Source organism: Pempheris klunzingeri, chromosome 24 (genome assembly GCF_042242105.1).
Source record: "Pempheris klunzingeri isolate RE-2024b chromosome 24, fPemKlu1.hap1, whole genome shotgun sequence".
Lineage (NCBI taxonomy): Eukaryota > Metazoa > Chordata > Actinopteri > Acropomatiformes > Pempheridae > Pempheris > Pempheris klunzingeri.
In genome coordinates, this window is record NC_092035.1 from 9,582,754 (window position 1) to 9,595,900 (window position 13,147).

Consider the following 13,147-nt stretch of genomic DNA (forward strand, 5'->3'; position numbering starts at 1 on the left):
GCAGGAGGGCTCTTGCAGCTGCTGGAAATGTAAAACCCATACATACTGCATTGTGTTTACATTTGTGTATGCCAACATTCCCCACTGGGTGTTGACAGCAAGTATAAAAACTGCAGCTCTAGCTACAGCTACAGATGGAATCATTATGTTAATGGATATAAACCAATTAAATAAATAATTTAAATAAATATATTTATTTCCAAATATTACAAAATTGACATGGTGATAGGCTAGGAAGCTCCACATGTGAGACGACATATGCCTGAACAATGGCTCACTAGAAAGATCTTTAACTGCCACATCGCTGGATTTGTAAGGTGAAACCTTTACTTTACTTTGTATGATCTACGATTTTTTCATTTTACAAAACAGTCACAGCGCAATATTCATGATGCTAAATGCAGATTGATGGTCTGTTGATGTTATTTTCAGCTTCATCGCTATTAGCTATAAAGCAGGGGAAATGCTTTGTGTGCTATATGATGAAGGTTGTATTTCAGGTTGTATTGCTTATTAGGTGACAGTTTAAGAGCTGTATTTTTATGTTAGTGTGGGAACCAGATGAATCCGCGAGCTCATGCTTTATTTGCTCTGGTGTCCCTCCCTCCCACCATTTATTGAATATGAGGCGGGTTTAATACGATACATCATGCCATCATGCTTTAGTATTAAACAAATATATTTAGTACATTTTCTCTAAACAAGCTAATTCCAGCTGTGTCTAGAGACACTTTGGTCTGTGCGCATTGATAACGCCCCTTGGAAATAAAAAGGTTCCAGACTAAGTCACATTTGCGAACTGGTCTGGCAATATTTTCTTCTATTTTTTTGTAGAATTTTCTTATTTCTGATGAGTTCTCCCGGTCAAATAATTAGAAATAGATCAGTGGCCTCACTTGCAGGTATTGGACAACTTAACATTTTGACCTGATGATGGAGCTATAGGTGAAAGGTTAAGGGATCACAAAATTTGATAACAATCCATCCAGTAGTTGCTGACACATTTCACTCCAGACCATAAATGTCAACCTCATGATGGAGCTAGAGGAAAACTCAGTGTCATTAGGATATATCATCTGGGAACCTTCTCATTCCCAGGGGGGGTCAAGTACCATCGCTCTGTCGCCACCTTTGGTGTCTGATATGGATCAAAAGGCACCCTTCTACATCTGTATGGGACGGTAAAGGTCAATGTGCTCTATGACAGCAGGAGGACAGCAGGTCCACATGAGGAGATGAAGGGATGGTGGGATAGCACAAACACATGGCTTTCATCCAGCACAGCAGGATTCATGTCCCGCGTGAAACTTAAGTTATATGAGTAGCGTTCTTTATTTAACCTGACCCAACTTTTCCTAAACCCAACCCTGCAGTTTTAGTGCCTAAACCTAACCAAACAGTGACAGTTTCAGAATGTTAACAACATGTTTTCTTAAGCAGTGGCAGGGTTGTCAGTATTTGACGAATTGGGAATGAGAATCGTTTGGAATGAAGGGACAGCCAGAACAGTTGCTCTGAGTATCTAATATTGACGTACAAAGAATCAGGATTTGATGCCCTGGGAATGAGAATGGGTTGGAATGTCTGTGTGAAATTTTGCACCAATCCATCAACTAAATAATAATAAACAGAAGATCACCAATATCATCTGGGCACCACGAATGTCTGCATCAAATTTCAGTGCAGCCTTTCCAATATATTAAAAAATGCACGCTTGTGAGTCAAGGAGTCACATTTTGGACAATATATCCTCTGGGAAACATGAATGCCTGGTAAAAATATCACTGCAATGCATCCAGTTGCTGAGATATTTCAGTCTGGACCAAACCATTGACTAAAGTATATTTGCTCCGGTTACAAACTGGGTCTGCTGGATGCTGACGGCCTTTAAATGTCAGTTATATCAGTTAGTAGCAGTTACAGTAATAACAGTCGATGACTCTAGTCCTTTAAAATAACATGTTGGGATTTTGTTGCAGTCTAACACACAGTAGGCACAGAATCTTAATGAGATTGTGTGTGCTATTTTTCAGTGACTCTATATCCAACTCTGCACACAAGTGTGCAGTCGATTGGACCCACGCTCGCCACAAGTAGCTTTGGCTGAAACCCACAGATGGGAAATTACAGTGTAATGGCCCCCACTTCTCCTCCAATATAAAACGAAAATGGAGAAATAGCTAAGAATAGTGGGAGTAACGAGCCATAGATTCGATGCAGAGACATACGCTGGGAGATTGATGAGAAATCATGCGTCATATATCATATTTCAGCTTCATGCACACGCACGCATGTATGCTGTTTATATTCCAGGTCATGGAGAAGTAGTGGCAGAAATAGCATATCATGGTGAGGAATATTAGGCTACAGCATCACTGCTACGTGCATTCATAAAGCTATTATCACTGCAGTAATGCTGAATCCCGCAGAATCATCATATGAATTATGTAGGTGGATGAGATGTGTTGAATTGATAAATCAAAATGTGCTGAAATTTTCATCACCATCCTGAATATTGTGTCACATCATCACGAAATAGGGTTACAGTTTGTGTGTGTGTGTGTGTGTGAGTTGGTGTGTGCTTGCGCTAGTGAAGGGGGTACTTGTTACCATGGCAATAAATCCAACCCATGCTGTCGGGGTTGTCATAGAAACTGAAACAAAAACACAAGGTGTCCCTGTGCGCTCCTGTGAATTAAATAAGTTAGATGTTGATTTTACTGTCAACATTTTAATGTTTTAAGTTATTTTTTACAAAAAATCAGCGGAACCAGTTCAGTTGGACTGGATGGACTGTGACCCCTAACACTTCCTTAAAAATGCAATGCACTGCTATCTTTGTCTCCTCTCTCCTCAGGTGCCTACCCTCGACTGTCTCTGAGCTTCAAGCTGAAGAGGAACATCGGCTACTTCATCCTGCAGACGTACATGCCATCGATCCTGATTACCATCCTCTCCTGGGTCTCCTTCTGGATAAACTACGACGCCTCAGCAGCCAGAGTGGCTCTAGGTGAGAAGCAGTGGCTGTTAAGGAGCAGGTATTTGGCTTCCTCAGATGAGGCCGGGGACCAAAGTGAGCTAGGGCCTCCCCGATGGATTCCCGAATGCAATGCGATGTGTTTTCACGAGCACAGCGAGAGGCTGAACTTCTCCTACTGTTGTATTAGTTGGCGCTTTAGGGAATTGCTCAGAAATGGAGGTGGATTTGAAAAATATTGTTATTTCTGTCTGATCTAACGGGGGAAAAAAAGTCTTCTACGGACACAAGCTAATCAATTTTACTTAAGTATTCTAGGTATGTAAATTGCAGCTAAAACATTTTTTGTCCACTGTGCCTCCCTGCAGGGCAAACGCATGAATACTCAACCTTGACTCTGACCAATCTAGGTCAAACTTTGTGTCTATAGTTGCTGTGGTCACTGAGAGGCCTCCAGGAGCTGCAAAAGCATCACGTCTAATGAGCATGATTCCACTTCTTATTGAGGAGTGTTCAGTGTGGACGCAAAGGCCCACTCAGTGTGGGGCTCCTGTGAGCCGTAAACAGCACCCAGCAGAGACGGAAGCAGCAGGTCGCTGGTTTGTGATGATTGGGATTCCTCACAGGGAGGTTGCAGCTTTGTTGAATATTGAGCTGGGTCCTTCTAGGTGACGCATGAGCAATCAGGCAAGGAAATGATATCCATAATAATATACATTGAGAGAGTAGCTAAAAATACAAATTTAACAGCAGACTTACTTCACCAGTCACAATTAATGCCACAGCAAATTGCTTATTGACTGTACAGGAAATGCCTCCCCTGAATAGCAATGGTCCAATCATAGCTTAGCAACAGTAACTAGGATTTCACCTGCTGCTGTTGTTTGGAGGGTTTTTGTCTTTTCTTTTTTTTTTTTTGCCAAAAGCACAACAAAAGTCGAAATACTGGATTACAGTGTGTTAATCTGCTCTGATGTAATCTCACCACCTACAGTGATAACTGAGCGTTACGTCCAAGGCCAAGGAGCACATCAAATAACTACATTAGCCTGTGGGGTTACAGGTTACAGGACGTCAGTTACATGTAAAGCCACCTTTACATCCCTGACGTCAGGGAGCCAACATTAGCTTAATCAGCTAGTCAACTACTATGTTAGTGACAGCTCTCATTACTGAGGATACTTTAGGAACAAACCGAAACAATCAGATTCTCTTCAGGGATTTATTCAGAGTGGTTTTGCTAATTTAGTCATTTTTGTCATTCGAAACTTGCAACTATCAACTCACTCATTGTAACTATCAAGTCATTCATGCAGCAAAACACCAAATTCCTCCCAATTAGTGACGGCATGGAAATGGATACTTGAACCACAGCTTTGCATGCTGGACCAGTGTTTGTTTTGTTCCTCCTCTGTCTGCAGAGAAATCAAAGTTGGGCACTTTAAACACCCAGATTCCTTTGAGATTTGACTGTCAAACTGTCAGTTGACAAGGCTGGATTACAAACCAGGTGACTTAGGTAACTGCCTGTGGGGATCAGGCCCCAGAGTCATTGTGTGTCCGTTGGTATTAAAGTACCAAGGTCATTTATTTGAAATTTTACTACATACAGTCATGAAATCAAATGAGATGAAAGCTGTAGTCGCTTCATGCTACACGAACATGGAATATATATAAATATAGATAACTACATTTCAAATAAAACTATATATATATATATATATATATATATATATATATATAAACAATACATAGTTATTTATATGCATTACTTCATATAATGAAGCAGCCATACACAGCGCGGTCTGTGGACATGGACATGGTTGAGACTGGGGGCCAACTGATTGCTGCAGTGGTCCTTAAATCATCTTTATATGGACAGATAATGGAGCAGTGATGACCTTAACACATCATAATGCTCTTTGGAAAACATGCTTTGATCCATTACCTGTTATCACAGGCGCATGCAGCTAGTTAGAGATATCTGGAGAGCATCAGTGTGTGTGTGTGTGTGTGTGTGTGTGTGTGTGTATCTGTTTTACATACACCTTTATTTACCTGCTTGAGCTGGTTTTTGTTAAGACATGCATGCAATATCCAGTCATTGCCATATGTTGCCTAGGTTTATGTCTGCTTTTGTGTGTGTGTGTGTGTGTGTGTGTGTGTGTGTGTGTGTGTGTGTGTGTGTGTGTGTGTGTGTGTGTGTGTGTGTGTGTGAGGAATTTGTGAAGTGCTGCTTGCTGCAATATCCGGTCCATTCACTTCTCCTGATGGATCATTACGAGCTTTCAGAAGGTATCTTGATGGTAGAAGAGGGTGTGTGTGTGTGTGTGTGTGTGTGTGTGTGTGTGTGTAGCCATGCATGTATGTGTGCGCCTGCTCCTTTGTGTGTGCAAACCTGCCAGTAAGAGCAGTGTAATGATCAGGGAGAAATCAATTCAGGAGGCAGCAAGCAAACAATTGAATTGTTTGAAGGAGAATCTCATTTTCCTTAGCAGTTTCGGAGGATTGCAAAGCTACAAATGACCTGCTCGCACCCTAATCTGGTTGGAAGCCTTTTCCCACAGTCAGACCCGTCATTCATAATCATATTACATGAACAGTCAAGGTGTGGGCATTAGCTGTAATTGGTACCGGAGCACTTTTAGCGTAACGGTAGACACAGGTTTGAGTTGGAGTCTTTCAGACCTCTTTTCTCTCAACCGCAGACTCCCAAAATGACAGGTCCTGAACAAGCATGCTAACTGACAGTCTGCGCCGTATACAAGTGATGACTGGAAGTGCTCAATTAGCACTGCTTTGATTTACCGCCCCTGCTTCTGTTCTCGCAGTCAACATTCATCGCTCTTTCATGCGCTTTATTGCATCCTACATGGTACCTTTTCCTTTTTCTAATGTTGAGCTGTGCTGCTAATGGCCTGTTGGCTTGTGATTAGAGGAGATTTGATTGCTGTGTGCCTTTGTTCCAGCTGTTAAGGTGGAAAAGAGGCTCGGGGACGTATAACAAGAGAAAGGATGGGGGGGAAGGGAGGGGACGGAATGAGGTGCAGAGCGAGAGAGGGACACCAGCACTAAATGATGGTGAGATCTGGGAGGGGGGAAAAAAAAGAGATAAAGGATAAATGAAGAGGGGTAGGATTGAGGTAGAGGGAGAGATAAGGGGGAGGAGGCACAGAACAATGGGACGAGACAGAGAGAGAGACAGGAAAAGACAGAGAGTGAGAGAAACCCTATAAAACTATATTTCTCCCCGGAGAGTGTAACGGCGTGATGAAAAAGGAGGGAGGCCCATGGGCGCATGGCCTCTTGATTAAATTGTCCGAACAGGGAGCCAGGGAGGGAGCAGGAGAGAGGGAGCAGGAGAGAGGGAGGGAGTGAAGGACGGAGAGTAATGGCGCAGCCGGGAGAACACCTATAAAGAACAAGGCTGTCGTTAAGCAAAGAAAAAAAAAAAAAAAAGATTGCACCATCCACTAGAGGCAGAGGCACGGAGCGCGTACACGCTGCAGGCGAGCTCGTTCACACACACACACACACACACACACACACACACACACACACACACACACACACACACACACGAGTGGTGTTAGCCTTGTAATGTGCCAATAAATCACACTAAGAGCTAGATTGACCTTAGCTATCCTGCTCCCTCCTCCAACCCCCCCTGACTGCTCCTTGTCTCTTCACTGTACTTTATGACACACACATGTGCGCACACACACACACACACACACACACACGCAATGTCCGTGTGTGTTGTATGAGCATCCCAGCTACTGATAGGCTCCATTTATTTCCGGCACGGGTAGATAAAGTAGCAGAGATAATATCTGCCATATGTCTATAACAGGATAAGATGTAGCGTTATTGCATTGGGAGGTCAGGGTTTGCATGAATATGAGTGAGAGTCGTGTTTGTCAACTTGTAACATGTATGGCGGCCCTAAAAGACACGTGGGGACTTATGGTGCACGGTAGCAGAGCTGCAAAACACAACCTAGCACACACACTATAAGCCACACAGCATTGTTTCTGCTTCTTTTAATGTTTTTGGAGAGTTTGTTCTGCTTTTTGGGGCCCGTTCCTGCATTTTGTTGTATTTTCTTAAGTAATTGTCTACGATTTTACACGAGTCTCCGTCCGTCGTGCTGAAACACACGGGGTGTGAAGGTGCCTTTCCTGGGAGATAGCGAATAAGCACACCACCCGGCACCCCTCGTAGTTAAGGTTACTGAGAGCTGGGGGCAAGATACATGCAGCACTATTCTAATGAGTTATTTCTGCTTGATGACCAAGGGGCAGTTTGAGGTTTCATGGCAGACCTTTGAATTTTAATGAAGCAGAGGTTATGAACTCACTTACTAGTACGTGTGTTCATGCAGGTAAAACGAGATCAAACATGAACATGATCAAGAAATTCTGAAGCAGGATAGTGCACATGTAGTGTTTACCCCCCCCCCCCCCCCACACACACACACACACACACACACATTTAAACAAGCCAATCCTAGAGCAACATAATTATTTTTTACCACTGCATCAATCATACTCCTCACAGAGGTAATAGCCACAGAACAAACACATTTTCTATAAAAATATCCTTGTTTCTATAGTAACACCTAAGACATCTGTTGGCGTTTTCTCCAACTCGACCTTAAGGTTACTGACGAGATAGCAGCATCTGCTTAGAGTGCCGGGGCGCTCCTGCAAGACAGCCTCACGCAGGACAGGCTTGGACTAATTAAGCATCAAATTTACCGTCCCTGATAGACTGCCAAGAACGCAAAATGAGGAATTCTCGGACAAAAATAAACAACGTCAGATTCACATTTCACGCTGTTAGAGAGACGCTGTGTGACCTAAACACGTAGAATCTACTGCATCTTTCTTCAACAGTCTCAGCTCAGAAACAAGCAAGAAACGGACAGAAGATGCAAAGTTTGTCTTTCAATCCTGAGCTAATTTTTAAAGTGACATAAGATTATGTGTATTATCCAAACATATATATTCACCATATATAGTACTTATGTGTCATAGTATTCATCACAGTTCTGATGCATTCAGTACGGACTTTCAGGAAGTTCGGGTGACATGTTTTCTCAAGCACTGTTTCACTAAGTGATTTGATTCTACTTGAAAATGTTTTATTTATTTCAGTTGAAGGATTTCTGTATTTGTGTTTTTGTTTGAGCTCTTCCCACAGGTTTTAATCTGATGGGCTCAGTTGAAAAAAAGTTTTATTTGTTTTTTTGGCAATCTCAAAGATCTCTACATGCCGTAAAACCAAAATAATATGCTTAAAGGCGCTGAAATACTTTGTTTGGGGCTGAGGGGAACCGCAAAGTCAGGTGATAAATCTGCATGTGACCACTTTCAGAATACAAGTAGCATTTTAAACAAATTACTTGAGCTATTGTGAAAATGGTCATTTGTTATTTCCTATGGATGGAATAACTGATGTGTAGACTGCATGTGCCCGGACTAATAACTAGTCTTGCTATGCTTTATATTTTCATTGCTATCCTCATTAAACCCTCACAGAAGAACAGCCTCTTCGCTCACAGCAGTTCCAGTTCTTGTGGGTTGCTTATTGTATTTAGTTTAACAACATTATTAAAAATACCACGTTTTTCTTTTTCCTCATCAAAGGGATCACCACGGTGCTGACAATGACCACCATCAACACCCACTTGAGAGAGACCCTGCCCAAGATCCCATACGTCAAGGCCATCGACATGTACCTGATGGGCTGCTTCGTCATGGTCTTCCTGGCCCTGCTGGAGTATGCCTTCGTCAACTACATCTTCTTCGGGAGGGGCCCTCAGATGCAAAAGAAGTTAGCGGAAAAGGCAGAGAAGGCCAACAACGAGAGGGCAGCCAAGTACGACGCCGCAAGGGTGAGTTTGGGACTTTTTCTGGACTTTGAGCGAAATTATTGTGGATGACTGGATTATGAAGACATAAGTAACTCAGTAAATGAAGGCTAACAATGAGAGGGCGCCCAGTATGTAGATTTTTGTAGAAATATTGTTTGTTTTTTTTAACTGGAAGAAGCCAGTGGCCTGTGGGATCAATGTCAGCATGAATGTGGTTTTAATATTTGGTTATTTCCACAGAAAGTGCAGCAGGACAGTGGACAAAGCCTCAAATTCCCCAATCATTTTCCTCCCAACAGGACATTCTCTGTTCTATTCTCTTATTCTTGATAGCAGATGCAACACAAAAGGAAAAGGTTGTCCATAATTATGTGATGATAATAGCTTTTATTACATTATAACCTATTATTCGTCTGCATCTGTGGAGGCTTGAGTAGCCAAAACATGTTGGGTTTAGGAAAAAAAAAAATCAGGTGTTTGTTCCCAGATGTGGCTGAATATTTTCATCTCCTCAGGAGGCAGGTAGTAGGACCGCATCCCTAAAACGGTCCAATCAGGTTAAAGGTCTTCGCCACTCACGCTCGGTGAGTTGTTTGTTCAGTGAGACTCTTCAGTATCCTTGAGTCAACTCTGCCATTGCCATCAGCCGACATGGATGTGTTTGTTTTACTTTTCTTTTGCCTTAATGCAAAATACTTCCCCATCCATGGAATGAATCAAGCGACAGCAGGCATCTTCATGACATTGCCATATCCTCAGGAGTATTCATTTTGACTTTGACTTTTTCATTGCAGTTTTTTCTACATCGAAGCGACGCTCATGCTCGATCTTACATTGCAAAAATCGGTGTTTCAGATATGAACCCGTTTCTCCTTTCAGAGCTCATCCTGAATGCATGCTGTCTGTTCATCTTTCCTCATTGAAATCATCACTAGAGGCCACATTTCTCACGCAGCTTTCACAAAGCGGCAAGTCAGGATGTGGGTGAAGCCGTCTGACTTTCAGTAGGTAGTCACTGCAGAGGTCCCCCATCATGCACCTCAGCTGCATTAGTGACAGCAGCTGAAGGTACAGTGTAATAGATTCTGAAAGTGTTAGTGGAACTATAATAATAATAATCATCTTCTGTGTAATGTAACAATTCTCCAAAAATGTCTATATGTTATAGCATTTTGAAATAAAACGCATATCAGTGACATGGTAGAAGTAGCATGTCACAAACCTGACCAAATCTTTCCTCTAAATATGAGTTAAGACAGAACATGAAGTGAGTTTTAGATGTGGTTCATGTTCATTTACAGTCAGTAAATTGGCATTTTGGGGCACCTGAACATAATATCGCACACAAATAACAGAGAATCTACTTTGATTTGTGTCAGCTAAAGAGTTCTTAGTTAAAGTTAAAGTTTGACCTTGCAAACACTCAAACTTTACAAAAAGGGGAAATGTGGGACTTCCACAGTTGCTACGTCTGCATGAATGATCGCCGTTGTCCATGATTGTTGATTTGTTTTGTGGCGCACACATCATAGGCATGGAGTATGATGTATCTCCTATGTGTTTGATTATTTGTTGAAAGTGGGCTATTGCTTCAGTTCAGAGAATAAATGTCCACAGTTATCAGAAGGCATTTTAATTACTTTCTCTTTGCTCTTTCTCCCTCACTCCGCCAGTCTGAATTATTTCAATCATTCCGAGGAAAAAATTACCTGAATTTTCCTCAATCATTTATGGATGGAAACTCTCCCCCTGTCCTACAGTCGCACCGAGCCGCCAGCGTTGGCGTGGCTCCTCCTGCATTAGTCATTTTAAATTGTAACAAATCTTGAATTGTCATCCGGGTGACATGTTCTGATTGGCTGCCATTAGAAAATGCCACTGACACAGAGCCATCACTGACATGAGTGGCAGGCGCACGAGGCCCAAGCTGTGCCTGAAACAGCTCACTCCTCAGTTACTGCTCCAAAAATGTCTCAATGTTCACTCGCCCTGAGGGAAATTTCAAATTATACATTTCAACATTATAAAAAGAAAGACGTGCTGCTGTGGCAAAAGCATGGCATGACATCCATGGAGGGATTCTGAGACAGTGGGCCCCTGGCACAGGCATGTTCAGGGCCCTCTTGCATAGGAGCAACACACCTGACTGAAAGACACACAGAACGACTGCAAGTGATTCTTTTAAGTTTTGCATCCCTTTGTGGTTGCATCCGTTTGCATCTATTACCGGTCATTTTGGCTTCCTTTGCACCTGTTTGTACACGTTTTATGTCTCTTTCTATGTATTTTTTGCATTTTGTGTCTACGTGACTATTTTGAGTCTAAATACATGTTTTGCGTATCTTTGTCATTTTAAGTCTCTTTCACTGGTGTATATCTGTTTGTAGTTGTTTGAGTAACTTTGCAGATGTTTTTTTATCTTTAGAAAATGCAACTCTTCGTGGTTGTTTTGCGTCCTTTTACTTTGCATTTCTTTGCTTTACATCTCTGTTGTTTTAGGTCGCTTTGCAGTCTCTCAGTAGACGTTTTGCATCTTAGCGGTCGTTTTGTGTCTCTTTGTGGCTGCTTTGTGTCTCTTTATAGTAGTTTTGTGTGTCTTTGTTCTTGTTTTGTGACTCTTTGTGATCTTTTGATTGACTTTCAGTCACTTGAAACAGAGGCTTTGGGTCTGTGCCTGGTAGGCCCGCTCTGTAATCCCTCCATGATAACATCCACATTTGATGGTCTTGAATGCACTGTGCACTAAGAGTGTCTTAAAACTTTAGGTAGTGTCCGCTCTAGCTGTTCCATTTATTTGCACATAATGTTGTTAATTAGTTTTCTCATTTCTTTATGGATTCAGGCGGAACCGCACGGTCACGGGAACATCCTGCTAACCACCCTGGAGATCCATAACGAAGTGGCGGGAGGCGAGATCACCACCAGCGTGGCAGACATTAGGAACTCTCAGTCCATGGTGCAGTTGGACAGCACGGCCTCGTCACACATCCAGTACCGCAAGCAGAGTGGCGGCATCGGGCCGCGCTCCGCCAGCCGCCACTCCCTGGACCGGTCGGCCCAGATGAAACGCAGCCGTCTGCGGAGGCGGTCCTCGCAGCTCAAAATCAAAATCCCCGACTTGACGGATGTGAACGCCATCGACCGCTGGTCACGGATCATCTTCCCTTCCGTTTTCTCGTTGTTCAACCTCGTCTACTGGCTCTACTATGTCTGATTGGACTGTTTTGTTGAGATGTTTGTTGTTGTTTGTTTGATTTTTTTTTCATTTTGTTCCTTTTTCTTCCTTTTTTCTGTTGCTTTTATACATGATGGAATCTGTCGAGGTAAAGACTACAAGACAAAAAAAACTGACTGAGAAAAGACTACTGGACCAAGTTCTCGTCGAAATTGTTTTTATATTTGCAGTCTTTGAATCCTTAGTTCCACGGTCTTTTTATTTTCTAAAGTATGTACTGTAATTGGGACTTGTGAGAGTCATTTCCCAACATTTGCCCTCTCAGTAATGTGTAAATAGAGAGATATAAAGCCAGCAATTGAATAAATAGCACAGTATTTGCAAAAAACCAACACGATAGCAGTTCACACAAAGATTTTTCTAAACAAAAAACCAAGTAAGAAACCTTTATACTATACAGGTGGTCAGATAAGTGCAGGCAATTCCTAAAAGTCCATTAACAAACTAATGTGAGTTTGACTGGTACCCTATGCACTATTAATGCATGTAATGATCAGCCGTAGTGGAAAAGTAATGACTCCTTTTTTGCCTTGGGTTATGTCACAACTTTACAGAAGAAAAGAGGCTCTGTTGATGTGTATTTGTTTATAGTGTTGATTCTATACAGTATACTTGCTAATAACTACATCATGCATTGATCTGGTAAACCTTTACCCAAACACAATAATTTAAAGTTGAGGATTTTGTCCTCTGTTCAGGATGATTGTGACTCAGGTTCTGAATTTTTGCTATTCGGCATCTTATTCTTGACAGAGAAAAGTGCCACTGAAATGTTTTTTGGTAAGTTGACGAGGGAAAATAAGCACAAATATGAATCAAAACTGCCATTTTTTCACTTCTACCTTCTTGCAACGGCGCTTCAAGAGATAGCACAACAGAATTGCACTCAAATTGATCAAACTTCCTCTAAAAATGGTCTTATTTTGATTTAAAACAACTGCCAAGGGCCTTTTGGGCGACACGGTTACTCAACCCATGAAATATTATGATATTTTTGTACTCTGTGTCTTCAGGTATTCATTTGATTTCCTAACCCGTCTTGTTGAAAACTTTTATT

General features: G+C 42.0%; 1 protein-coding gene across 1 annotated transcript in view; it reads left to right on the forward strand.

The window, feature by feature from the left end:
• The window catches only part of LOC139223434 (gamma-aminobutyric acid receptor subunit beta-3-like), a 55,166-nt gene extending 43,097 nt beyond the window's left edge, over positions 1 to 12,069 (forward strand). Inside the window, exons 8-11 of the mRNA XM_070855345.1 lie at positions 2,858 to 3,010; positions 8,629 to 8,876; positions 9,371 to 9,439; positions 11,698 to 12,069. Of these exons, the coding sequence (XP_070711446.1) occupies positions 2,858 to 3,010; positions 8,629 to 8,876; positions 9,371 to 9,439; positions 11,698 to 12,069 (842 nt within the window). The remainder of the gene's footprint in view (positions 1 to 2,857; positions 3,011 to 8,628; positions 8,877 to 9,370; positions 9,440 to 11,697) is intronic.
• The last annotated feature ends 1,078 nt before the right edge of the window (positions 12,070 to 13,147 follow it).